Consider the following 27752-nt stretch of genomic DNA (forward strand, 5'->3'; position numbering starts at 1 on the left):
CCCAACTTAGTGAATCACTCACCAGGTGCTTGTGAGGGGTACTGACCCAGGATCCCGGACGAGCCCCCAAAACTGTAACCCTTCTGCCAGATGGAGCCAGCAGCAGCTAGGGCCACGTTCAATATCTAGGGGTTCCTTTCCATTGAACCAACAGAGAACTGGCTTGAGCCCCCACCCAGTAACCTGGGAAATTTACACATCCCCCTGGGGCACCTCTGAGAGGCAATAGTTCCTCTCTCGCAAGCACAGAGTCTGTGTGTAGAAAAGAAACTTTTAATAAAAAGAGGGAAGTAACTCAGCATTAATTTTGGAAAACACAACAAACAAGCTTCATAAACATAAACCATGTGTAAAAGACCCACCCCAACTAGGTTGGGCAGTGTCCTATTCCCCTCAGGTTCTTAAATCCAGCAACCCAAAAGTCCCCTTCACACGCGCAATCCTTCTGTGCACCCCACTCACAGTTGCTGCCCTTGGTCAATGCAGACCTACAGTTCAGAGGTACATCTGCAGAGTTCACCTCCCCTGCTGCATGAGGGTTAAAACAGAGGGTAAGAGGCATCTTACTCACTCATCACGCCTCTCCACTGCGGCCCTGCTGGCCACTCATCATGTCTCTCTGCCTCTGCCTGCTCGTGCCAGCTGGCCACTCTTAGTGATTTTAGCTCTGTGCACTAAACACTGTCCTCCACAAGTGATCTGCAGCTCTGGAGAGGCAGGACAGAAACAAAGTCCTGCTACAGATGATTTACCAGCACTGACTGAACAATTAAAATAATAAAAGGCTCCTAATAAAGCCTATTTAGCCCTATTTTTTAACAGAAGAAAACAGACTAAACCAACCTAGGAAGAACCCTTAAGACTATACACCCTTCTAGCTGCTATTCCTACACCACCCCCACCCTCATATTTTTACAGGGCTCGGACATTTGAGCCCTTGTTTTACCAAGGTTCTTTAACCTGAAAGTGACTAGATCCTTTGGGACAGGTTAAGCACAGTCCTTTTCTGTATTCCCACAATAATTGCAAACATTGGTAACCATATTTCACTACCCCCGCATTCAGTACTAACATCACACTGGAGGTAAGGCACACAGTTTTAACAGGGAGGGTAATTAACCACTGGAACAACTGACCCAGGATTGCGCTGAATTCTCCATCACTGGCACGTTTAAAATGAGGAGTGGCTATTTTTCTAAAAGACTTGCTCTAGATCAAGCACAACTATTGGACTCAAAGCAGGAATTAATTCAGGGATGTTGTGTTGCCTTCTGCATGAGGTAAGACTAGATTGTCACAACAGCCATTTCTGTCTTACGTCTGTGAACTGCGAAATCAGATATTGGGGAAAGCCAGTGCCCTGGGGGGGTCTAAGGGTGGGGCAGTTTCTTTCCTAGGGAAATGGGAGACAGGGAGCCATGGGCCTAGAAGGATGGGACATCCCCTGAACACACGGAAACCCTATCATTGCCCTGGTCTCTACCTGTAAAGGATCAGGCCTGCGACTGTGCTTTCCCTCCCTTGTGTAGCGTGCAGGCTGGCTCGGTGCAGGCTACTGTTTGAGATGCTGGGATATGTGCACAGAATGACAGGGTATGACATGGAGGGGTGATGTGTGAACTGAATGACTGGTGGAAAATGAACAGGTGCATGGAGTATGCTTCTTCCCTGGATCTCCACCAGCACAGAACCCACATTTTAGCATGCAAAGATCTTGCCCCCCTCCCTCCTAACAAGCACTGGCTGTGATCTGAGGGGGCCTCACTTTAGTAGCTGATCAACTGCTCAGATGCTTTGCCACTTTTTGCTCTCTTCCCCCATCTCCTTCCTGAGCCAGTCCTCATTGATTGTCACATGCTGCCTGCAATCAACCATGGTGTGTGGGGATGATCCTCTATATTGCACAAAGCAAAGAGATTGGCATTGCCATGGACTATGTGCCAGGCAATAATCGTGTACAGAAAAGGCATGGAGGGAGGGGAGCATGAAAAGGGATATAGGTCTCAGCAGGGGCACAGGGAGAAGGACAGCCATGCAGCAGGGCACACTCTCTATCCTTTGCAAAATGCAGCTTGGGTCTCCCATCTTCAGGTGCCACTAGATGCTCTGTGGCTGCAGCTTGGAAGAGGCACCCTCAGCCTGCCAGACTGCATAGAACAGGAGCAGGTTGAAGAAGACTCCCCCTCCCCCATGACGAGCTGAGCTCTAGCCATTTTGCCGCCCCAAGCACAGCGGCACGCCGCAGGGGTGGGGGGGCGCTCTGCTGGTCGCCGGTCCCGCAGCTCCGGTGGACCTCCCGCAGACGTGCCTGCGGAGGGTCCGCTGGTCCCGCGGCTCCGGTGGACCTCCCACAGGCACGTCTGCGGGAGGTCCGCCAGAGCCACCTGCCACCCTCCTGGCAACTGGCAGAGCGCCCCTTGTGGCATGCCGCCCCCAAGCACGCGCTTGGCGTGCTGGGGCCTGGAGTCGCTCCTGCCCTGAGCAATGTCAGGAACCAGAAACTGAGGTTACATTGCCCCCTCACTCTCCTCACTAATATCCCTTCTTGCTCTGGTGCTTAAGTCTCAGTTTTAAGATCAAGGGCATTTAATAGTACTGTGCGCTGACTCTTCCTCCCTGTAAGTATATTTCAGCCAATTTCTGTTGCAGCAAAACTCCAGCTGGCACCGGCAGTGCAAATCTGCTTCCTCCACCTTCATAGATGACCAAATCCCTCCATTCAGCAGTATGTGATCCACTAAGCCTTGCAGGATGATTGACTAGTAATCTTTTCAGTTCACTGATTCACTTGCCCAGTGCAGGGGGCAAAGTATTGGGCTATGGGTGCCATTGATGGCCCTGCACAGTTAGGAAACTTTATTCTCTGAAAACCAACCAGTAGTGCTGGAACTTTTCTTATGGCAACCACCTGTGAGTAAATCAGTGTTCATTGCCTCACAAACCTGCACAGCCACAACCCTGACAGTGGGTGGGTCAACCGCAAAGTGGTTTACAATGGACCAATAGCTGTCTGGTGTAGCCAGCATCCACAGGGCAATAGCCATCCACTTCCGAACTGGTGCAGCTCCCCTGAATCAAGCGTTCTGGTGCTGGAGAGTTAGTGCAAGCTTGTCAGAGTGCCCCATGAAGGTCCATTGCCTCATTCGGCCCAAAACTTGGATCCTACCACACGGTGCTGGTTCTCCTTCACCAGATGTGACAGTCACTAAAAGGACGCACTGTGACAATACAGGCATTCACATAGCTATACTGTGTCAGGGCCGGCTCCAGACCCCAGCGCGCCAAGTGCGCGCTTGGGGCGGCATCCTGCGGGAGGGCGGCAGGCGGCTCCAGCGGACCACCCGCAGGCATGCCTGCGGAAGGTCCGCTGGTCCCGTGGCGCCGGTGGACCTCCCGCAGATGTGCCTGTGGAGGGGCCGCTGGTCCCGCGGCTCCGGTGGAGCATCCGCAGGCACGTCTGCGAGAGGTCCACCGGCGCTGCGGGACCGGCGACCGCCAGAGCTCCCCCCGCGGCGCGCCACCCTGCTTGGGGCAGCGGAAATCCTAGAGCCGCCCCTGACTGTGTGAGCAGAATTGACTTGTCAGTGCCCCACAGGGTCAGCCATCTTCGATGTGTCAGAAAATGCTGCCCAAATTCCATCTAGCAGCTTGCTGAGCACCCACTTCACTGCATAACCATTTATCCCTCAGTGAGGAACGGGAGACAAACCAGATCATCATCCAATTGCTCCATGTCTTCTACCGAGTTCTCTAGGAGTAACAATCAGAGAGTGACATGATCAAGAACTGCCACAGGCAAGCGTGTGAAGGTGGAGGACAGTACCAATATCCCACAGCAAAGCGGTTCTTGTAGTATCTCCCTGTGACACACAGAGCCCTGAGATACCACCCCTGAAATGGCAAGGCTACTGCTGTGCACTTACAGTGGCAGTGTGGCCACAGAGATATGCATGTACACAGTGTTATACCTGTTTCCATCAACACTTCGGTGGGTTCTTGAGCATGAGTATGTGATTCACATGGGGGCATAGTCTTAGTGTGAGGGGAAAAAAGCTCTTGCCAACATAAGCTCCAAATTAGACCAGTCACATTAAAAAAAAAGGACCAATGCTGGTGTGACGTGGTGATTACTCCAGAGGTCACTTTTCCACATAAAGCTGAATCCAAAGCCCAGGAAAAGATTCCCTTTGACTTCAGTGGGCTTTACAGCAGACCCATAAAGCCTATTCCTGCCCCATTGAAGTCAATGGGAGTTTTGCAGTTGATGCCAATGGCTGCAGTATTAGGCCTATAAAGCAGGTGAAATTCCCTAGTAAGGTTTAATACGCTCTTCTCACCAGCTTTGCTCAGATGCAGATGCCTGCACACGGGGCTATGCAGGGGAGAATTATCCCTTAATGTGTTAGGGTCAATTTCCACCTTGAATTATCCTAGTGCAGCAACTTTGACTTCTGCAGGAACCATCCTCCACTAGCCCTAAGATCCCAGGTCTTGTCCATGTGGAACGTCTGTGCTTCAGTGGAGCTGTATGGATGTAACTGAGGGCAGAATTTGTCCCTTGTGTCACAGCAACCGATTGTCTCCACCCTGGTCTGGTAAGAGAGGAATTAGTGCAGGTGACCTGGCACTTACTGCAGCATCCATATCTCCATCTCAAATGGATGTAACCATGCACATTCCTGAAGAAAAGTGTAGATCAGAGAAGAGTGTGGTGGAGGCGCAAGAAACAGCTGCTGCTGAGTTTAGTTCCTTAAGTCTAAATGATCCAGGACTGTGGACCCACTTGAGCAGTAGCCTGAGGACTTCCTTGTACTGCATGGGCCACAGCAAGTGAAAAACTTCATGTTCCCCAAAGACAATGAAAATAGAAGTTTCCATTCAACACATTACTGGCATGAAATTCCCAATGGTGACAAAGTGGAGAGGCCATGGCTTATGTACTCAAAAACCCAGAATGCTGCACACTGTTTTGTTGCAAACTCTTCCAGTCTAATGTTCCAGCCCCATTGGGTTCTACATGAACAAAGGACTGGAAAAATCTGGGTAGAAATCTGGAATGCCATGAGAAGGCAGCAAATCACCAGCGAGCATTCCATAGGTGGAAAGAGCTTGAGAAAGGCCACCTTAGATGATCAGCATCAAGAGAAGGTTGCATCAGAGTCTCTTTGCTGGCAAAATGTTCTGAAAAGGCTCATTGCCATTGTGAGAATGCGTGCTACCCAAAACCTAGCACTGCGTGGCACTTCAGATCAGCTGTATGTGCCAAACAATGGAAACTTTCTTAAAATTGTGGAGCTGATGACTGAGTTTGATGCTGTACTCCAGGAGCATCTAAGAAGAGTCACCACCCAAGAAATGTACACACACTACTACTTTGGGAAAACAATTCAAAATGAGATCATACAGTTACTGGCAACAAAAGTCAAACAGAAGATTGTGTCAGATCTGAAGTCATCAAGCTATTACTCTATTCTGGACTGCACACCTGACATAAGCCATATGGAACATATGACTTTAATGGTGTGTTTTGTAACAACAACAGAACCTACTGAAAATGTCCCTGTAACGGTGACTGTCAGAGAGCATTTTCTAGAATTTATTGACATTGATACTATAGGAGCTGGTATGACAAATGTGCTTCTTAAAAAGCTGGAAGATACGGGAATTGCGATAGCTGACATGAGAGTCTGGGCTATGATAATGGTGCCAACATGAGAGGAAAGAACAGAGGAGTGCAGACATGGATCTGAGAGTTAAACCCTTGAGCTTTTTTTGTCCCATGCAGTTCTCATTCATTGAACTTGGTGGTGAGTGATGCAGCATCAGCTTCTAGGGAGGCTGCTGAATTTTTAATGTAATTCAAAGCATCTATGTATTTTTCTCTGCATTAACTCATCAATGGCAAATTTTGAAGCAACATCTGGGAACATCCTCTCTGACACTGAAACCACTGAGCGCTACACAATGGGAAAGTCGAGTGGATGTGATAAAGCCTATCAAACACCAAATTGGGATGCCATAGTTGCCATTATGGAGGATAATGCTATGACAGGAACTGTTTGTGGGAGAACAGTGGCAGAGGGAAATGGAATCACCAGAAACATACATAACTTCAAATTTCTGTGTGGCTTAGTGTTGTGGCATGACATACTGTTTGAAATAAATGTTGTAAGCAAGAGACTCCAAGGTGTTGGCCTTGATATATCTGGAGCAATGGAACAACTGGACAAAGCAAAGTCATACCTACAGTCTTACCGGTCAAATGAAGAATTTCAAAATGTTCTGAAGAGTGCACAGAAGTTGGCAGAGGAACTTCACATTGAAGCTATTTCCCCACCCATTCGAGAATACAAGAGTCACTGAAGAAGAAGACATTTTGATTACGAGGCACGGGATAATCCCCAAAGAGACCCCAAACAACAATATTCAAAGTTGAATTATTTAACCAGGTGCTCAATTGTGCAATACAGTCAGTTGAAGAACGTTTCATGCAGCTCAAGGAACACAGCAGTATATTTGGGATGTTGTATGATATTCCAAAACTCCTCACTATACCTGAAGAAGACCTACACTAGCAATGCAGGGCACTAGAGACAATATTGACATGTGCGATATTGATGCGAGTGATTTAGGTGATGAACTGAAAGCCCTTTCAAGATATATTTCAGCAGGATCAACTCCAAAGGTTGTTCTGGAATATATGTGCACAAATAAGATGATCACCCTCTTTCCAAATGCTTTTGTTGCTCTGTGCATACTTCTAAGACTTCCTGTAACAGTTGCCAGTGGAGAATGAAGCTTCTCCAAGCTGAAGTTAACAAAAACATATCTGTGCTCCACAATGACACAGGAGAGGCTGGTCGGCCTTTCAACCATCTCAATAGAGCATGAGTTCACCCAGACTGTGGACCTTGGTTCAAATCTTTGCAATCAAGAAGGCACAGAGAGCATCACTTTGATTATTCAAACAGAGAAAAATTCCAATGTTTACTATGTGGACAAGAAAAGTCACATTTGCTGTTCAGACATTTGAAAGTTAAGTGTTACTTAAAATTTTTAAAGAAGGCATTTTAAGTTGTTAGTTCTCCTCTATTGGGGTAGGTAGCAGAGCAGTACCATGAGAGGAGTAGAACAGGAAGAAGATAGAATTGAGACCTTTCAAAATTTTGGCCCAAGCGAGGGTGCATCATTTGAGCTCCCCGCCTCAGGTGCCAAAATGTTGTGGGCCAGCCCTGCATAGTCTGTGTGTTTGGGGGTATTTTAATCAATGCGTAATAGGGCTTGTGGCTGTGCTGTAGCTGTGAGAGGAAGTGAGTGGCTATGAGGTGAATGTCGTCACTTGTGCTGATATATTAGTAGTTCACCAGGCATAACTAGAACAGCAGCATTTCTTTGGGCACATGCAACTGGGTGACTGGCCAGGCCTTAATCATCTCCCTATCTTGCTTTTTTGTTTTCCACTCCCAAATGGGTGTTCACGAGCCTTTGTGGCGACCTACAGCACCTTTCTGATAAAGCCATGAGCACCCAGAGAAGGGTAAACAAACCCTCTTTTAGCTGCCCAAACTGTCATTTTGCCTGTGCAAGCTTCTTGACCCTGAGAAAGTGGTCTGAAAAGCATCCCTGAGGACTCCCCCAGCCTTGGCGAATGGGAGAATTCTTGTGCACAAGAACAGCACAAACTATAGAAAGAAATACAAACTCTGAAGTGCAGCATTAGTCTTGATTCATGATCTTTATTGGACTCCAGCAAAACTGACATAGAAACATCCATCTGGCATGAACAAATGCTGTAGATGGACATAGAATGTTGACTTAATGGCCTGGGAATTGTGTGAAATTGTGGGAGGGGGACGGGTAGGAGAAGAAACATACAACAAATAATGACTGAGCTATTGGAACAGAATCCACTGGCTCCAAGGATGGTTCTTGGGTCACCCCCCTGCACTGCCCCCCTTCCTTCCTCCTGCTCCATCCCGCAAATCAACTCTACCATCTAAGGTCAGACCAAGCATGGAGCAAATCCAGCTTCTACTTCTGAGTTTCTTGCCTCAGACAGGAGGGTTGGGCCTGACAATCTCTACTTAGCTCCCTGCCACTGATGCTGAAATATAATGCTGGAGTCCCTGGGGATAGTGGGATCTATAGTAAGTGAGCCAGGTCTTCACCTTTCCCTGGCTGCTGATCCAGCTAGTGGCAGGGCGGCCAGGCCAGAGCTGTGTTGGTGCACAGGCTCCCACTCAGTCCTCCGGCTGCATCTTTATGATCAAATCAGGTTTTATCTTTTCCACTGCATACAGCTCTACCTGCATTACTGGAGTTAGACGGTGGAAGTCCACTCTGTGGGGAAAATAAGGAAAGAAAAGGATGTTAGTTCTCTCTGCAGACATGATGCCTGAGCCCACAGTCCCTGTCAGTGCGTTGCCCACCACTGGGGTCTTTCCCAGCTGTCTGCCAGAGCCCACAGGATCTGTACCAATGTCATTCCCTTGCCTGCCGATCTCACTGTTAGCTGGTGCCTTTCCTTTGGAGAAGGGGAGGAGAAGCATTGGTGCAGTCTGTAGCCTGGCCTGCACCACTGCACCCCACTCACCCTGTGAGCTCTGGGATGGGACAGCAATGTCCTTTCTGCACGTAAAGGGCTAGATTGTGCAGCTACTCAGCACTCACAGGGAGCAGGGGCTGCAAAATCCAGCTTACAGAATCTCTCCATGTAAGCAGAATTATCTCAGCTCTCTGCTACATGGGCACCTCACGCCCCCCTCCCCTCAGTAACTCAGATCTTGAAGGGGGTGAGTTTTAGCAGCTGTTGTGGTGCTGCACACTGGGCCTGACACTGCTGAAATGCAGGTGAGAGCTCAAAAATGTGTCCCAGCTACAGGAAGACAGGAACATTTCACTTACTCTTGTATTTACTATTACAGCCAGTTCAGAAGAATGCAGTTTTTCTGTCTGCAGCAAGTTTGAGAGAGCAGGGGCCAGTGCTCAGTTCAGAGCATGGTGCTCGTGACACTGGTAAACCAAGTGCCAGCTCTGGCCAAGGCCGTAGGTGTCAGCTAAGAACTGACAAACTCATAGCTGGAAGCCAGACCAGCTGACTGGTACTTTAGTATCGTTCAAAGTAGATGTTAAATGTGTTTAGTGTTTAGACTTCACGAAAAACCGGCAGGATGTTGCATGCTTTGTTTTCACTTATCTGTACCCTGTTATACTGTTATAGCAAACATCTGCACTGTATATACCCCTGTAAGGAAGTAACTCATCAAACAAAAAAGAAGTCTTCTGTAACGCAAATGTAGAAGTCTAGCAGAAAGTGTTAAATCCTGCGCATTCAAAGCAAGTGGTCATTGTGTGTGAGTTCAAAGTCTAAGCGCATTCCTCTTTTCCCACCATGAAGAAAGGAACCTACATCCAGTAAGCTTGGTTTCTGTGAGGAGAAGTTATAAATATGGACCCATGGAAAAATTCTTTATTTCTTCACTGTTTGGATTCTAGCAGGGCAGAATCTTTTATTTGTTCTTATTTTTATTCTCATTTTAGTTACCACTAGCCTAAGTGGTTCACACCCACACGTGCCTCGATCCTGCTATGTACATCTTCTAAAGTTAAGAACATAGGAACATAAAAACGGCCATACTGAGTCAGACCAAAGGTCCATCTAGCTCAGTATCCTGTCTTCTGACAGTGGCCAGTGCCAGGTGTGCCAGAGGGAATGAACAGAACAGATGATCATCAAGTGATCCATCCCGTTGCTCAGTCCCAGCTTCTGGCAAACAAAGGCTAGGGACACCATTCCTGCCCATCCTGGCTAATAGCCATTGATGGACCTATCTGCCATGAATCTATGTAGCTCCCTTTTGAACCCCGTTATAGTACTGGCCTCCACAACACCCTCTGGGAAGGAGTTCCAGAGATTGACAGTGCGTTGTGTGAAAAAATACTTTCTTGTGTTTGTTTTAAACCTGCTACCTATTAATTTCATTTGGTGGCCCCTTGTTCTTGTATTATGAGGAGTAAATAACACTTCCTTACTTACTTTCTCTATACCATTCATGATTTTATAGACCTCAATCATATCTCCCCTTATCCGTCTCTTTTCCAAGCTGAAAAATCTCTCCTCCAATCTCTCCTCATATGGAAGCCGTTCCATACTCCTAATCATGTTTGTTGCCCTTTTCTGAACCTTTTCCAATTCCAATATATCTTGAGATGGAGCGACCACATCTGCACACAGTATTCAAGATGTGGGCGTAGCATGGATTTATATATCGGTAACATGATACTTTCTGTCCTATTATCTATCCCTTTCTTAATTATTCCCAACATTCTGTTTGCTTTTTTGACTATCGCTGCACATTGAGCGGATGTTTTCAGAGAACTATCCACAATGACTCGAAGATCTCTTTCTTGAGTGGTAACAGCTAATTTAGACCCCATCATTTTATATGTATAGTTGGGATTATGCTTTCCAATTTCCAATGTGCATTACTTTGCATTTATCAACATTACATTTCATCTGCCATTTTGTTGCCCAGTCACCTAGTTTTGAGAGATCCTTTTGTAGCTCTTCGCAGTCTGCGTGGGTTTTAACTATCTTTAGTAATTTTGTATCATCTGCAAATTTTGCCACCTCACTGTTTACCCCTTTTTCCAGATCATTTATGAATATGTTGAATAGGACTGGTCCAGAACAGACCCATGGGGGACACCACTCTTTACCTCTCTCCATTCTGAAAACTGACCATTTATACCTACCCTCTGTTTCCTATCTTTTAACCTGTTATAAATCCATGAGAGCACTTTCCCTCTTATCCTGTGGCAGCTTACTTTGCGTAAGAGCTTTTGGTGAGGGACCTTGTCAAAGGCTTTCTGAAAATCTAAGTACACTATATCCACTGGATCCCCTTTGTCTACATGCTTGTTGACCCGCCTCAAAGAATTCTAGTAGATTGTTGAGGCATGATTTCCCTTTACTAAAATCATGTTGACTCTTCCTCAACAAATTATGTTCAACTATATGTCTGACAATATTGTTCTTTATTATAGTTGCAACCAGTTTGCCCAGTACTGAAGTCAGGCTTACAGGCCTGTAATTGCTGGGATCACCTCTGGAGCCCTTTTTAAAAATTGGTGTCACATTAGCTATCCTCCAGTCATCTGGTACAGAAACTGATTTAAATGATAGATTACAGACTACAGTTAGCAGTTCTGCAATTTCACATTTGAGTTCCTTCAGAACTCTTGGGTGAATATCATCTGGTCCTGGTGACTTATTGCTGTTTAATGTATCAATTTGTTCCAAAACCTCCTCTAATGATACCTCAATGTGGGACAGTTCCTCAGATCTGTGACCTAAAAAGAATGGCTCAGGTTTGGGAATCTCGCTCACATCCTCAGCTGTGAAGACTGATGCAAAGAATTCATTTAGTTTCTCTGCAATGGCCTTATCGTTCTTGAGTGCTCCTTTAGCACCTTGATTGTCCAGTGGCCCCACTGGTTGTTTAGCAGGCTTCCTGCTTCTGATGTACTTAAAAAAAAATGCTATTACTTTTTGAGTCTTTGGCTAACTGTTTCTTAAATTCTTTTTTGGCCTTCCTAATTGTATTTTTACACTTCATTTGCCAGAGTTTATGCTCCTTCCTTTTCTCCTCACTAGGATTTAACTTCCACTTTTTAAAGGATGCCTTTTTGCCGCTTACTGCTTCTTTTACCTTGTTGTTTAGCCATGGTGGCTCTTCTTTGGTTCTCTTACAATGTTTTTTTTTAATTTGGGGTATAAATTTAAGTTGAGCATATATTATGGTGCCTTTAAAAACTTTCCATGCAGCTTACAGAGATTTCACTTTTGGCACTGTACCTTTAATTTCTGTTGAACTAACCTCCTCATTTTTGTGTAGTTCCCCTTTCTGAAATTAAATGCTACAGTGTTGGGCCACTGTGGTGTTTTTCCTGCCACAGAGTTATTACATTTAATTATATTATGGTCACTTTTACCAAGCGGTCCACCTATATTCACCTCTTGGACCAGATCCTGTGCTCCACTTAGGACTAAATCAAGAATTGCCTCTCTTCCGGTGGGTTCCAGGACCAGCTGCTCCAAGAAGCTGTCATTTAAGGTGTCAAGAACCTTTATCTCTGCCTCCCGTCCTGAGGTGACATGTACTCAGTCAATATGGGGATAACTGAAATCCGCATTATTATTATTGATTTTTTTATTTGAATAGCCTCTCTAATCTCCCTGGGCATTTCACAGTCACTACCACCATCCTGGTCAGGTGATCAGTAATATATCCCTACCTATATACTTATTATTAGAGTTTGGAATTTCTGTCTTATTATCTATCCCTTTCTTAATGATTCCCAAAATTCTGTTTGCTTTTTTGACTGCTGCTTCACATTGAGTGGATGTTTTTCAGAGAACTTTCCACAGTGACTCCAAGATATCTCTCTTGAGTGAGAGCCCCATTATTTTATATGTTTAGTTGGGATTTGTTTTCCAATATGCATTACTTTGCATTTATTGACACTGAATTTCACCTGCCATTTTGTTGCAGGTCACCGAGTTTTGTGAGATCCTTTTGAAGCTCTTTGCGTCTGCTTTGGACTTATCTATCTTGAGCAGTTTTTTATTATCTTTTTCCACCTCACTGTCTACCCCTTTCTCCAGATCATTTATGAATATGTTCTTCTCCATTTGTGTTTAACTGTAATGTGATCAATTTGGTTCCCTGTTCTGTGACCAGATGACCTACATATCTCCCACCTTTTGAAATTATAGATCATAACTCACTTGTACATATATTTTTACCTGCTTTAACCCTTGAATAATGCATTTATTTTTCTTGGGGTATGTCTATACAGCAATGTAAGTCTAGGGTGAGTGGGACTTGAGTCAGCAGACCTGTGTCAGAGAACCCTGAATTGAGAATCCACACTGCATTTTAACCCTAAATAAAGAATTTCCTGACCAGTGCTCTAATCTAGGGCTCTGTAGTCCACTCTGCAGTGCACAGACCCAAGACAAAGTAACCCTATCCCAGAGTACCAAGCACATCTCCCCCTCCCACTCCCACTCCCCCATCCCAATGTTGACACTCAAGCCCTTTTAATGTGTTGCACTGTGGGAAAACTCTATTGCCCTCCCTATTTCCTAACTGTGACAGTGCTGTTGATGGGATTCAGGTGCCCATAAGGACACATGAGCACATCAACTGCATAACTAGCTCCTTTGGCGGCTGTCTCAGTACAGTGACTGCAGTTTGTGAAGGCTTTATACTGAACAACCATCTAATGTGAGAGTTGGGCCCTGCACCTCTAGGCTGAGTCACACTGGCAGGAAAATGCCCATGTGCTCCAGTTCTAGGGATAATTAGGACGTCAGTCTCCAGGGCTGTCAAACTATTCTAATGAAACTTTGCCATTCTTCATTTTTAAAACAGGATATTCAATTAAGCTGTTTTTGTTTGTTTGTTATTTTTGTTGGTTTGGTTTTATGTTTGACAAAAACAAATTTTTCAGAGGGAAAATGCCCACCCACCCCAGGCTGGCTGCTGCCAGTGAAGTTTTATCCCCAGGGCTTGGGGTGCAGTGTACTTCAGCAAACCCCAGGGATCCCTTTTCTGTGCCCCCACAACACCCTGTGAGGCAGGGATAAGGGATCCCTGGGAGGCTGAGAGGAAGTTTTGGGGCTGATTCCCACTCCCCACCCTCACAGTGCACACTGCCTGGGCACCTCTGCATATGAAGCCCAGGGAACCCTGGGATACATCTGGAGAACTTCTGGGAATGAGTCAAGCCAGGGCCACATGCACACAGGAAAGCAACAGAACTCAGACTCTAGGTCCCAGCTTAACACTGGCTCGGACCCTTCAGACTTTCAGGGTCCTGTGACCCTAAGTTCAAGCCCTAAATTAACACAATTGGTGTGCGGACACAAAGGGGGTTAGGCTTGAGCCCAGGCTCAAGTCTGGACTTACATTGCTGTGTCGACATACCCTTACTAATAAATCTCTAAATAGCTTACTATAGGATTGGCTGCCAGCTTCTTTGGTGTGAGATCTAGGATGCACTCAGTGAGTGACTAGTCTCTTGGGAGGTGCCCACACTCCTAAGTCCCCCCATACAGCTTGACAGTCCTGTTCTAAGGAAAGGGATGTGCTAGTGTAACTCACCATACCCAGTGTGGCTCTGTCCCTCTCTAGTGGCTGGACCACATGGAAGCGTTGTGCTAAAATCACTAGAATTTGTAATACTGACATTTCCCCAACCCTGTACCTGAAAACATGATGGAAGGCGAAAACTAGCAATTTTTCCTTTATTAAAAATGGCCACCATCTCCTCTTACTGGAAATGAGGCTGAAAAAAAAATGTGTTCCTTAAGAGAAAAGAAACCTCCCTGGTTTTTAAGCAGCCAAAAGAAAAATGTATTCTTTTAAAATCCTGAGTGCTTTTGGTTTAAACTGATCCCACGACTGCCACCATGTCAGGATTCCCCTCACACACTCTGAACTCTAGGGTACAGATGTAAGGACCCGCATGAAAGACCCCCTAAGCTTATTTCTACCAGCTTAGGTTAAAACTTCCCCAAGGCACAAATTCCTTTCCTTGTTCATGGTCGGTATGGCGGCCACCACCAAGTGATTTACACAAAAATTCAGCGAAGGGTCACTTGGAATCTCTATCCCCCCAAAATATCCCTCCAAGCCCCTTCACCACCTTTCCTGGGGAGGCTTCAGAGTAATAAACCAACCAATTTCTTTAGCAATGTGAGCACAGACCTGACCCTTTGTCTTCAGGACACTGAAATCAATCAGGTTCTTAAAAGAAGAACTTTATAAAGAAAAAAATAAAAGAATCACACCTGCAAAATCAGGATGGAAGGTAACTTTACAGGGTAATAAAAAGATTTAGAACACAGAGGATTCTCCTCTGGCTCAGCTTCACAGTTACAAAAACAAAATTCACAAGCTAAAACAAAAGATAACCTAATGCATTTCCTTGCCCTACTTATATTTTCAGATGATGTTGTACCTGCTTGGCTTCTCCTTCCATCTGGAGAGGGAGCAACAAAAGAGAAGAACAACAAATCCTCCCACCCGCAGATTTGAAAGTTTATCTTCTTTCCTCATTGGTCCTTCTGGTCAGGTGTCAACTAGGTTATTTGAACTGCCTAACTCCTTACAGGTAAACCAATCTAGTAGCGCTGCCAAGGAGGGATTTTATGCTACTACAAGCATAAAGGTTGCTACCCTTCCCTCTATATTTATAACACTGGCTACCATTTCCCTACAGTCCATCTGCTCGTGGAAGTGAGGCTGCCCTTGATAAAGTTGGCTGCCACCTCCCGCTGTTTACATTGAGATGGAAGCCATGCCCACAGGCAAAATGGCTGCCACTCTGGTTTGGGGGCTAGACAGGACATAAGGACTGTGAGGAGCTCCAAGGACAGGGCTAAAAGTAGATGGAGTGAGGGGGATCAGGGAAATGAGGGGGAGAAGGAGGCAGATTTAGGGGCGCAGGAAAATGGGCTGCAGGGCGATGTGGAGGACAGGAAGGAGCGGATTGCAGGAGGCATCTGGAGGAAGGGGAGGAGTATTTCGGGGGCTCTGACAGAGATGTGGTGGTTGGGGGATCAGGGAAGTGCTGCTTCTTAGAAAAGGCTAAACCAATCCCATAGTATGTTTACTGTGACTTTGTTGCTTATATCCTTATTTGAATAAGTTTCAAGTTCTTTAATATGCATATCTGTAACTCACCAACCCTAAATAGTAATATATATTCTTTGTGCAAGTGTGAATCAGGAAAAAAATATGGAGGGTAGAAAGTCAAGACAATGATAGGAAAGGGATAGAAGCTCCTCTACATTATGGGTGAGGAGAGATTAAATGCAGGCTCCATCTGAGCAACCAGGGAGAGACATGCATTTTTGTGTACACTGAATATTGATTTTTCAATCTGTTATTTTACTCACGCTGGTGTAGTAGGAAGAGAGGTTGAGACATAAGCCCTTGTATCAGAGGCCTGAGGCCTGGGCTAAAGTAGTGGTCAAAGCTTTGCTAATATAAAGCAAAGTCAAGCTGTGAACTGGAGGCAGGCCCTGCTCACAGAATCTGGCAAGAACAGGGCTGATATTGCAGAAATACATTCTTAAGAAGTGCTAGGCACCGAACACACCCACAAACACATTCCAGAAGGGTGGTACCAGAACACCTCAGTACTGACACATTCCCCACAGATAACATGAACAGGTTGACCCATTGTAAAGATAGGATCAGGATGACAGAATGATGAATAGAGATGTCTGGATTGAACCAACATGTACAAGGTGATTGGTGTCAAGTATCAGAGGGGTAGCCGTGTTAGTCTGGTTCTGTAGAAGCAGCAAAGAATCCTGTGGCACCTTATAGACTAACAGATGTTTTGCAGCATGAGCTTTCGTGGGTGAATACCCACTTCTTCGGATGCAAGCAGTGGAAATTTCCAGGGGCAGGTGTGTATATATAAGCAAGCAAGAAGCAAGCTAGAGATAACGAGGTTAGATCAATCAGGGAGGATGGGGCCCTGTTCCAGCAGCTGAGGTGTGAAAACCAAGGGAGGAGAAACTGGTTCTGTAATTGGCAAGCCATTCACAGTCTGATTGGTGGCACCTAGCCATGTCAGAGGGGCAATACATAACTTGTTTGTATCGGTGTATAAAATGTATAAAATGAAGTCTCAGAGGGAATGTCTTTCGCCCGTCAAGAAGAAAATGGAAAGTCCTGCCATTCACTGAGCTGCATCCATTATCACAGGCATACACGTGCTAGTGTAACTGTAGACATTGATCTGGGAAGCTAGGACAATGGTTCATTGGCAATAAACCTGACCAGGTGCCTTCGATACTGAAATGGGTCTTGTAGTCTCACTGGGTGGTTCGATCGAGGTCTGCTGTGCCAACTATCTGCACAGAGCTGAGACAGCACACAGAGAGAACAGACATGCAGCCAAATATCTGACTACATTTGACAAAGGAGTAAAAGGGAGTTAAAAAGTCAAAAGACACTAAAACCAAAAAAAACCCCACACCACAATTAGGATTTTTTTGGCAATCTCTATGAGTTTCAGGGGTCTAACTCATGATTTTTGCTCTCTTGATGTTGGCAATACTGGGTTGTAGTTTTTATTGTATTAAAATAATAGTGTTTTTAATTTCAAAATATGCTGCATCTGGAATTTGCTAAAAACCACTGGACACTGTCCTCAACTGCACCAAGTTCACACTCAGCGCTGATGAGGAGACTGAAGAAACTGGTTATAAGCCACATCTGCACTCCCTGATCCTGGGCCAGGTAGGGGACAAAATGGCTTCTGGTCTAACAGAGAGGAACCTCGGGGCTGCCCTAAGTTACCCCAGATGCTGGGCCGGCCTAGGAGAGGTGGAGCACCATGCACTCTGCCCCAGACATACACCTCCATGCTCCTCCACACCCTGTACATGGGGGCAGGGGGATGCAAGCAATGGGTGGTACAGAGTTTGCTATACCTGCTTTCTACCACCTGAGGATTATCCTGAGTCAGGGGGATCCTTGGCTACCCCTTTAGGGCAGTTGTCCAGCTGCTTTCCCTGCTCAACAGGAGTTTAGGCCTGAGCCCACTACATTCTTCAATTGTTTAACTAGTAAAATATAGGCAGTGAACACATCAGTGGGTCTCTGTTCTTTGCCTGGAGAGCAGAGTGGGGCTGGTCCGTGGCTGGGTTCCATGTACTGTAGGACATTGTGATCCGGGTACACTGAGTTTAACTCACAACATCGGTGTTTCCAGGAATTGGCTAAAGGGAGCCAGCTGTTACTTACCCTAGTGTGTGTAGTTTGCAGTTTGGATGTTTCAGCCCCTCACACAGCCACTGTATTCCTGAATCCTCCAGACTGTTTGCCCCTAGACCTAGGAATGTCAGGGTCTGGCTGGTGCTGAGAACAGAGGAGAGATTCTCACAACACGCAGCTGTGAGACCACAATAGTGAAGCCTGCAAGAGACAGATATATACAGAGTAAAATGACTTGTGTATGCCCCATTCTCTGCATTTCCCTTCACTGATACCCATGTGTATCTCCAAAGGGATTCTTAATTCAAGACAGTGGCCAGGAATATCTATTATCTATTTATTTTGATTGAAATAATAATAAAAGACCTCTACTGAAAGTTTAGACCCTTATGATATAATTAATTATATAAACCCTTGTGATCCACTTTCCCCCATGGTGTGTTGCCTGTTTCCCCTGCCCTTCCTAGTCACCTGCACACACCCCACACACTTATATGCTCTCCTTCACTCCCAGTCAGCTGTAGAAGGAGACTCCACACATACACACCCAAACCGTTTATCTGATTAATTCCCCAGTTGACCTTTGCTCCCTCCTCACCGCACTGCAGTCTAGTGGGGAGAAGACGTTAGATTCCCCCGTCCCCTTTCTTCTATATGCCTCCAGTGGCTGTTCCTGTCGCCTGTCCTCAATGGCAGACCCCGACCCAGCCTCAGGTGAGGCTTCTGCTTTAGTGATTTGGTCCATGGGGGGAAGCTGGGAAGACTGAAGGAGGGGGACCCCTGGACATGGCTGATATCCCCCTCAGCTTTCTCCTCCATCTGCTCCCATGGCTACCACTGACACCTCTGCTGGTACCATCATCATCCCCTCTGGGACAGCAGCAGAAAGCAGAGGCAGGGACTCTGCTGCCAAACCCACCACCACCAAGGGAGCCCCTCAGTCAGGAAGAAAGGCCAGGGCAGAAAAAAGGGCTGTGGCCCTGCTACCAGCTGCAGCTCCCCCTTCCCCTGACATCCCTTCTGGAGGGCAAAGGGGTGTCTGTGGGCTTGCTGATTCTGCAGGCTTCTCAGCTCCCACTGTGCTGTGGCACAAGCTGTAATTGTTCCTGGAAGACTCACAAGGCTCCAGGAGGAAGGTGCAGCTCACTCTCCAGCAGTGGGGAGATTTTAATCTTGCCCTCCAGAGTGTGACGGCCTTACTGGGGGAGGATAAAGGGAGCAAAGGGCAGTGCTCTGCAGCCTACCAGTGGGCCTGCAACTTCCAGGACTCCCTAGTCACCTTTGGGATCGAGCACAGGTTTCTGTGTGTTTCTGTGGGTACAGGCAGCACCACCAGCTGCGAAGATCCTCAACTCCCTCAATCACATTACATCAGGGGCAACAGGGTGAGTCTCCACAGGTGCCAGGTACTGTCCTATCTTCGCACAGGGTGTGTGTGTGCGCTCCTTCTGCAGGAGTCTCAATCCAAACCAGCCACCAAAGCCAGCTGGTAGATTCATCTCCCGTCAATCCAGCGGGTAATGTAGACAAGCCCTCTTGCTACGGGATACAGACCTTTCTGAAAGGACATCAAGTTCCCTCACCACTCCACACACACCTTTCTCTGCCAAATCCAATCTAAAATTAACCTTTTGGCAGTACACCACCTGCTCCTAATAACCAGCAAACTTGCCTGGTCGGTGATTTGCAGATCTCATACGTCTTTTTGTGGCTGCTGTCAATCAAGGGTTGGTGGGTGATGGTGGGGAGTGAGCTGTCACTACCACTTTCTCCAGAGACCCCCTTCTCTGCAGCACATTACAGCCAAAACATAAGGGGGACAGGTAGGAAGAGGCACTGAACCACGCTCACATGCCACCCCTATTAGTTAACCTAGTACCTCCCTTGCCAAAGCAGGATTGCTCTCTGCAACATGTGTTCCAGTGAGCTGTCTAGTGGAGATTTAAGATGCTCCAAGTGATGAAGCTTCCATCAGTTCCACGTGGAGACTGTTTCATGGGATAGTAGATCTCACAGCAGATCTGTCAGCGCAACACAGAAGTGTGTCTTCCCTCTCCATCCCACCAACAGTGAGTTACTTATCCCCCACTGTCCTACACCATATGGGGGAGAGAAGGGGCAGCTTCCACAAGGGAGAGGAACCACCATCATTATAAGATTCTCTGCAAGGCTGTGGGATGGAGAGAGGAACTACCAGTCACTGATTGCCACTGAAGGGTCCTGGAATGGCTACATCTCCTATCACCTATTGCAGTGAGGAACCAGTGAGCTGTAGGTCTCACTCCTTTGGAAGGGACAGGAAGCTACAGTTGCACTGGGCAGGGGAAGTGCAGTCCAGTGGTGACTCCTAGAGCAAGGGGGAGGAAAGGAAAGTGGATGTGGTGGTGGTTGCTCTGAGAGGGAAATCACTGACCCAGGAAGTCTCTGAGTGCAGCTGGTGACTTGTCTCCTCTGGAGGGTACATAATGGGTAGCGGCACCTGCTCATCACTAAGAGAGAAGGAAGAGACTAAACATCACTGATGGTGGGAATAAAGAAGAAAACAACTAGCCCTGAGATGAGTCGTATCCATCTACATGCTGCCAGGTGGAGCTTTGAAGTCTTGTTTGTGGTGGGGATAGTTGGCAGCAGAAGCACCTCAGCCCTCCAGGCAGCGAATCTGATGTTCTTAGGAGAGAATGGAGGGTGTGGACATTAGAGGTTAGTGGCATTAACTCCAGTGGTGAACAACTGCTGCAAATGGATGTTGATTTTGCTGCTCATTCTACTGGTGCTTTTGGGAAAGATTTTCAGGAGAGCTCAGCTTCCAGGGTGTAGGTGTTTTGAAAATCTGGGCGGAAGTCCCTAGAGTTTCCCAGCTTCTCACAGGCATGGGTGGGCCTTCTGCCTTGAGAGAAGAAGAAACACACAGAAATACACTGAAATAGAAGAAGGAAAAGCCAAAGATTTCCCAGGACAGTTTGGGGTTTTTTTTTAGAATGAGACCAGCACTGGCATCTGCTCTCACCAGCCCTGTTTGTAACTGTAAACACACAACCCCCTTCCTAGCAGGCTGCACTTCAAAGGGTATTTTGACATTTACATTTACCTTTTCAAACCTGGCAGGCTGGGCACATATCGTGAGTCCTTCCTGCAAGTGCTGGGGAGACACTAGATTTTCAGATTCTCCTTGTAACTGCAGAGAGCAGAACCAGCAATGCACCCTGTTGAACACTTTCTAACAAGGACACCCGTAAATGCATAAAGGAGGCCAAATGTTACTTACACCAGAGTCGCTAATTTGCAGTTTGGGTGTGTCAGCCCCTCACACAGCAGCTGCACTCCGGAATCTCCCAGAGAAACGTTATTATCCAGGTACAGCTTTGTCAGGTTCTGTCTGGTTTTGAGCAAAGCGGCAAGATCCCCACAGCCAGCGGCTGTGACACCGCATCCCGATGTAGAGGACTTCCGCAAGCTGCAGGAGAGAGAAAGGTAGAGAAGGGGGATCATGGTGTGAATCAGGCTCGTCACAGCTGTTCTGACAGGTGGCCCCATCCACCAGTCCCTCTGCTTGACTAATCAGCATCCAGAATGAGCCAGAAATCCTGCTACAGACTCCGTCTCAAGTCCCACCTCTTGTCCAGTGAGAAACCAGCAGTGGGTGGGACTTCCTGTCTAAACTCCACCCCTTGCCCTTTACCCTTCACCAATCAACAGGGAGAATGGCCTAGACATAACAAATTCCTGCAACTGACCAATGAGGAATAAGATTTGTGGTAAGACTCCTTCCTAAGCACCGCCCCCTCGCCCCTTCCATTGATCAGTCAGAATTCAGAAAGGGTAAAAATTTGCCCTTTAATTCCTGCCCACTCAGGTCCTGACCAATCAGGCTGGACTTGGTGCTAATGTGTCTCAGGATGGTGCGACCCAATCAGAGCAGCCCCACCCCTACGGGGAGGCTGTAGGGGGAGCCCCCTCCCCAGGCAGCTGGGCCAGGCTCAGAGCAGGAGGAGCTGGGAGATCCTGTCCCTCTGTGCCCTCAGCACTAGCTCTGCTGCTCCACTGCAGGGAGCAGCTGTCTCACATCTCTGTGTCTGCCCCCGGCCCACCAGCTCCTAACTCTGACCCTCAGACCTGGGGAGGGGAGACAGCAATTGGAGTCCAGTGCGGCTGGTGCTGGGGCCGGGGTCTGTTGGAGTCTTCTGAGTGATCTTGTTACTTGTGCCGTAGGTGGGGGGAGAAGAAAAGGTGAAGCATGGGGCCACTGTGTTCTGATTTATACCCTTAGACCATATGCTTGGAAAACATAAGTCCAGGCATGTCTGGTTGGCATTGCTGAGTCACCAGGCAAGGTTGAGCAATTCCCCTGGTGTGGCTTTGTGCAAGTGAGTCATTGAATTGTAACTCTCTTGCTGGACAATGACTGTTAATGGTTATAGTCTTTGGGGAGCTAGTATTTGGGTACCTCCTATACCCACAGCATATTTTAGTGACAACCATACAACACAATTCTCATAACTTCATATGCATTAATGATATAAAAATGTAGATGGAACAGTGGGTTTCAGCAGATCACAACCTTTCCCTAGATACCTTACATGGCCTGCTTTATATGTAATATCACAATTATATACACATGATGAATATGGGGGTCACAGGGTGCTCCCCCAGGGTGTAGAGTGTCACAGAACGGAAACCCCCAACATTTGTGCAAGGGAGAGAAGCCTCCATGCCTCTGGAAGCCCTCAGAGTCAGTAAGGGTTTGTAGAACCCCCAAGGTATTTTGGAGGTATGAAAAGAGGAGCCTGCAATGGGAGGAGAGATTCTAAGATTGGGTTGAGCAGGGGGAGAAAAAAACCCAAAGGTGTATGTGGGAATCTGAGGGGATAAACCCTAATTTGGGGAGGGGTAAAGAAAAGAGGGCATCCAAGTTGAAGCAGAAGAGAAGAGCCCCACAAGATTTAAAGGCTAAAAGAGAGATAGAGACAGAAGACACCTGAGAAGGTGAGGAGAAAGAGACCCCAAAGTGTGGGGAGGGCATGTGAGGGGAATGAACCTCACTTGGTATTAAAAGGAGACCCCCTCTGCCTTAAAAATATTGTTACTCTGCTCAATGGGGAGGTGTGAAGGGACCCTCAGGGTGCAACCTGAGAAGGGTAGTGAAGGGAGAAAGGAAAGACACCACCCCACACTCCCACACCCTGATACCTTTGATGGAAGAGATAAGGCTAAGGTGCGGTAAGGAAATACCCACCATGGTGCAGAGGAAGGCAGACCTCCAAAGAAGAGCACTGAAAGTGGGGAAAAACTGTAAAGGAAATAGGGGAATCCCCTAGAAAATAATATGGGGGACAGAAGAGAATTAATAAGGATACAGGGAGCAAGACAGAAAGAATTAATGAAGCATGGAGGGAGTCTCTAGGGAGCAGCAGAAGGAAAACAGTGAAGATGGTGTGGGGGAGAATGGCAGGAAAAAGAAAATGACTAAATTTGAGGGTAAACACACTCAAAAAACTGAAGGAAAAAAGAGAGTGACGAAAAGAGAAGAAAATATCTGAGCAAAGAGAGAAACAACAGAACAAATGACAAAATTATAAAAGGGGGACAGAGTGGCACTTAGATTTTTTAAAAAATATTTTATAATAAGTGTAATGCCAAAACATTGCACTAAGATACACACTCACTGTATGCTGCCAAATGTTCAAAAATCACGAGTCAGGTTGCAAAGAGTCTTAAACTGAGCATAGTTATGTGATTGTCTTAAAAATAATGAGATTTTTTTAAAAAAAACAATACACTGAATTCCTTTTATTTGGCTTCTGTTTTTTCAGACTTTAGGGTTCATGTTCTCAGGCTCTCTGCAACTACAAAAGTAGGAACTAAGCTTTCATTTTCTTTTTAAATGGAGAGTATTACTTAGGCCTGGTCTACACTAGGAGTTTATGTCGAATTTAGCAGCGTTAATTCGACTTAACCGTGCACCCGTCCACACCAGGAAGCTAATTAGTTCGACCTAGAGGGCTCTTTAGTTCGAATTCTGTACTCTTCCCCGACGAGGGGAGTAGCGCTACATTCGACATGGCTATGTCAAATTAGGCTATGTGTGGACAGAAATCGACCTTAGTAGCTCCGGGAGCTATCCCACAGTGCACCACTCTGTTGACGCTCTGGACAGCAGTCCGAGCTTGGATGTTCTGACCAGCCACACAGGAAATGCCCAGGGAAAATTTGACACGCTCTGGCGCCTTGTGGATGTTCTGCAGGACCGCAGGCAGGAGGACAGAGCCCCCCTGCAGTGTATCTGCAACCGCCCTCCTCCGCCACAAAGTCCCAAACCCCCCTCACCCAAAGTAACAAGAAGGAGGGGCGACAGGGGCCATAAAAACTGTCACTGCACCCCTGCAGAGTGCACAAATACAAGAAGGCTCTCATTCCTTAAATGTTGAGAAGTCCTTCCCTTTCTGGCTCACCGAAGCCCCAATCCCAGTTTCATCCCCTAACTGTGTAGTTGATTATTAAAAGTAGTTTGCTGTTAATTACTATTTCTGTCAAGTTTTTCTACAGAAGACTGTCTGTGAAGGGCCGGGGGGGGAGGGGGTTGTTAATTGCATAGGACAGTCACCTTTACCAGGGTACAGACATGGGGGCAGGATCAACAGCAGGACACACACACAGTGCAGTCAGTAGGCACCCTGGTCGGTCTGGGAGGTGTTTTCCATGTTCTGTCTGGGTGGGGGGTACGTGACTTTGTGGCATAGGAGGGCGGTTACAGAACTTATGCATGGGTCCTTGTCCCGGACCACAGAGCCACGCAGCAGGGGAATCTGTAACCGTCCTCCCCTGCCACAAGGTCACATAGCCCCCGCACACAGAGTCCCGAAAAGGAGGGATGGCAGGCTCCGTTGAAACAACCAGTCCGGCACTGCAGACCGCTCTAGGAGTAGGAGCCTATCATTCCTCGAGTGTAGAAGCGGTGTTAACTTCACTGCACACCCTACCCACCACAGTCTGCGTCCCTGTTTCAACCCTTTAACGCGAATTCATTAATAAAGAAAACGTTGTTAATTAACAATGTTCCATTAACTTTTTTTTGAAACGTGTGTTGGAAGGCGGGAAACGTGGTGAATGGGGTATGTAACCGCAGAAGAAAGTCAACAGTAACTGAAGCAGGGGCAGGTTCCGTTTCTCTGTAAAGAAACTGAACAGTCACAGGTTACCCTGCTCCCTGAGGAACCTAGCTTTCAAAGCCTCCTGGATGCACAGCGCTTCCCGCTGGGCTCTTCTAATTGCACGGCTGTCTGGCTGAGCATAATCAGCAGCCAGGCGATTTGCCTCAACCTCCCATCCCGCCATAAAGGTCTCCCCCTTGCTCTCACAGAGCTTGTGGAGCACACAGCAAGCTGCAATAACAATGGGGATATTGGTTTCGCTGAGATCCGAGCGAGTCAGTAAGCTCCTCCATCTCCCCTTGAGACGTCCGAAAGCACGTTGAATGATGACTGTTACCCAAGACCACCCTCGACACATTTTTCCCCCCAGCATGCATTGTGGGGAAATCCCAGAATTCAAATGGGCAGTGGGGACTGCGGGAACTGTGGGATAGCTTCCCACAGTGCACCGCTTCCAATGTCGACGCTTGTCCCGTTAGTGTGAACTCACAAAGTCGAATTAGTGTCCTTAGTGTGGACACACAAATTCGACTTTGTAAGGTCGATTCCACAAATTCGAATTAAGTTAAATCGAACTAATCTGGTAGTGTAGACATACCCTTAGTTACATGACTCTGGGCACTAGGACTTTCAGAAAAACATCAAATATCAAGAGATTTGTGATAAAACCACAAGATGGCAACATTGTCATGTATTACAACATGATTCTCTGGTGTAACAGGGGTCTCAGAGGCCTGGCTGAGATTGGCAGAGGGCATGAGAGTCTTTACTGAGATCAGAGGCAAGAATAACCTGATTTTTCTTCCTAACAAAATGATGTGTAAAATGAATGGTTTTCAGTCCAGATTTAACTTTAAATCTGAATGCAAAGTTAATCCTGGAGCTGCTTGTGCCCTTCCCCATCAACTCAAGTTGATGCTGGGTTTTAGAATATAGCTGGGTACGCATCTATTGGCAAATAATTGTATCTATTTAGGGTCTTGTGGTTTTGATGCACTTCTATATTAACATGTAATTTGAGACACTAGAAAGTTTTCTTAGTGCAGAACTCCAGAAGAACACCATGAATGCTCTTATTATTCTAATTGCATAGAATTTTGCCTTTAAAATGTCTGAAGACTTTCAGATATACTAGGAATGGCACCTGACATTTCAAAAATGTTTAGGAGATGGCCACCCTTCACCCTCCTTCTCCAGACATTTTTTCTGTAGAAAAAATCCTACCTGGATTTTGTTTTGCCTCTTCACAGCTTTCAGATGTTTGTTTGGATCCGGCCTGGTCAAGACAGAGCTTTTTGAATTTTTCTGACACACTTCAACAAATCACGTGTATCGTGGTCAGAAAATTCATAAGTAGCACTGGCCCTAATTTTTAAATGCTGATTGTTAAGTTTAACAGATGTTTTGCAGCATGAGCTTTCGTGGGTGAATACCCACTTCTTCGGATGCTTGCATCCGAAGAAGTGGGTATTCACCCACGAAAGCTCATGCTGCAAAACATCTGTTAGTCTATAAGGTGCCACAGGATTCTTTGCTGCTTCTACAGAACCAGACTAACACGGCTACCCCTCTGATGATTGTTAAGTTTGTTATTGTTTAAAAACCATAAACATAGAAAAGAGAGGTTGTGTCCAATCCAAAAAGCACATTTCTGAGACCAAAAAACACAAGAAAATGAGCAAAGCTCTCTTCAGGAGAAAGGAGGCTCTTGTAATTAAAGTCCTGCCTCTACCACAGACTCCCCCATGTGACTTTGGGCAAGTCACTCTATCTTTATGGGTCTCAATTTTCCATCTGAAAAAATAATTATATTTCCTTGCCCCATCCTTTGTCTTTCTGGTCTCTTATTGCAGGGTGATGCTATAGTTAAGGTTTAGACCAGGTTTCTGTTTAAAAATCAACTCTTCTAAAATCCACAGGGTTAGTCAGATTACCTTGAAAGTTAGTGAGCCTCATGAGTGCCTGCGATTCTGTACGTGTTCCAAACTTTTAGATATTTGACCAGTTGTTCCCGAGATACAATCTCAGGGGAAAAAACTGTTTTTCTTAAAGGTGGCAGATTTCAGCAGCCTTTTTCTGCTCACCAGGTATGTCTGCACTGCAGTTAAATAGACTGTGCAGATCAGGGAGCCTCTGCTAAATTCCTGCTCCCTGCAAAAGGAGTTTGCATTACTCTTAGACTGTGGCTTCAGGGATATGACGTCTCCAGCATTGCAGTGACCAGAATCCAGAGAGAGAGAGAGAGATTTTACCCAGCACAGGTTACCGAGAGCCATCCGAGATCCCAAGGGATTCTAATGAACCGGATGGAGTCAGGAGAAGAGCCTGCCCTATCAAGGCATGAATTAAAAGGTGACTTTTGTTTTAGTCAGCCACCACCACAGTGCTGCAACACTCCATCTCAGGATACGCGACCTCAGCAGCACCATCCACCTTGGGAAGGTGCCAGGTGGGAGATGGGGTTAGAGGAGTTTGTGAGCATTAGGATGCAGGAAAATGGGTTAATAATGTTTCTTAATTATTAGATAATCTTAAACCCTTCCTGCCCCGATCCTATTTTCCTGTGACCAATACAGTTCACCTTTCTGTTATAGTGTTATTTTTGGTGTGTCATTCATTTGCTGAGGTTTATTTTATTTACTCTATTCTCCCCTGTATACTAGGCTTTATGCTTCTTTCCTGTTTGAAGTATTATCATGGCTTTATCAAAGGATAGTCACCCTGTGCACTGGGCATAGTGCAGAGTCTCTTTGAGTGGCAACACCAGGAGCCAAAAAAGAAAAAGAACCCAGAACCTGAC

General features: G+C 46.4%; 1 protein-coding gene and 1 pseudogene across 1 annotated transcript; one reads left to right on the plus strand and one right to left on the minus strand.

Annotated features, from left to right (window-relative positions):
- Window positions 1–7747: 7747 nt before the first annotated feature.
- On the minus strand, window positions 7748–21488 carry LOC120393059 (NACHT, LRR and PYD domains-containing protein 3-like). Its single transcript, XM_039517685.1, has 3 exons — window positions 21070–21488; window positions 17835–18005; window positions 7748–8340 (listed from the first exon to the last, which is right to left on the minus strand). Exons 1-3 carry the CDS (start codon window positions 21336–21338, stop codon window positions 8241–8243), a joined length of 540 nt encoding a protein of 179 aa, XP_039373619.1. The 5' UTR covers window positions 21339–21488; the 3' UTR covers window positions 7748–8240.
- The window catches only part of LOC120393058, a 57344-nt pseudogene continuing 49953 nt past the window's right edge, over window positions 20362–27752 (plus strand).

Source organism: Mauremys reevesii, unplaced genomic scaffold (genome assembly GCF_016161935.1).
Source record: "Mauremys reevesii isolate NIE-2019 unplaced genomic scaffold, ASM1616193v1 Contig140, whole genome shotgun sequence".
Lineage (NCBI taxonomy): Eukaryota > Metazoa > Chordata > Testudines > Geoemydidae > Mauremys > Mauremys reevesii.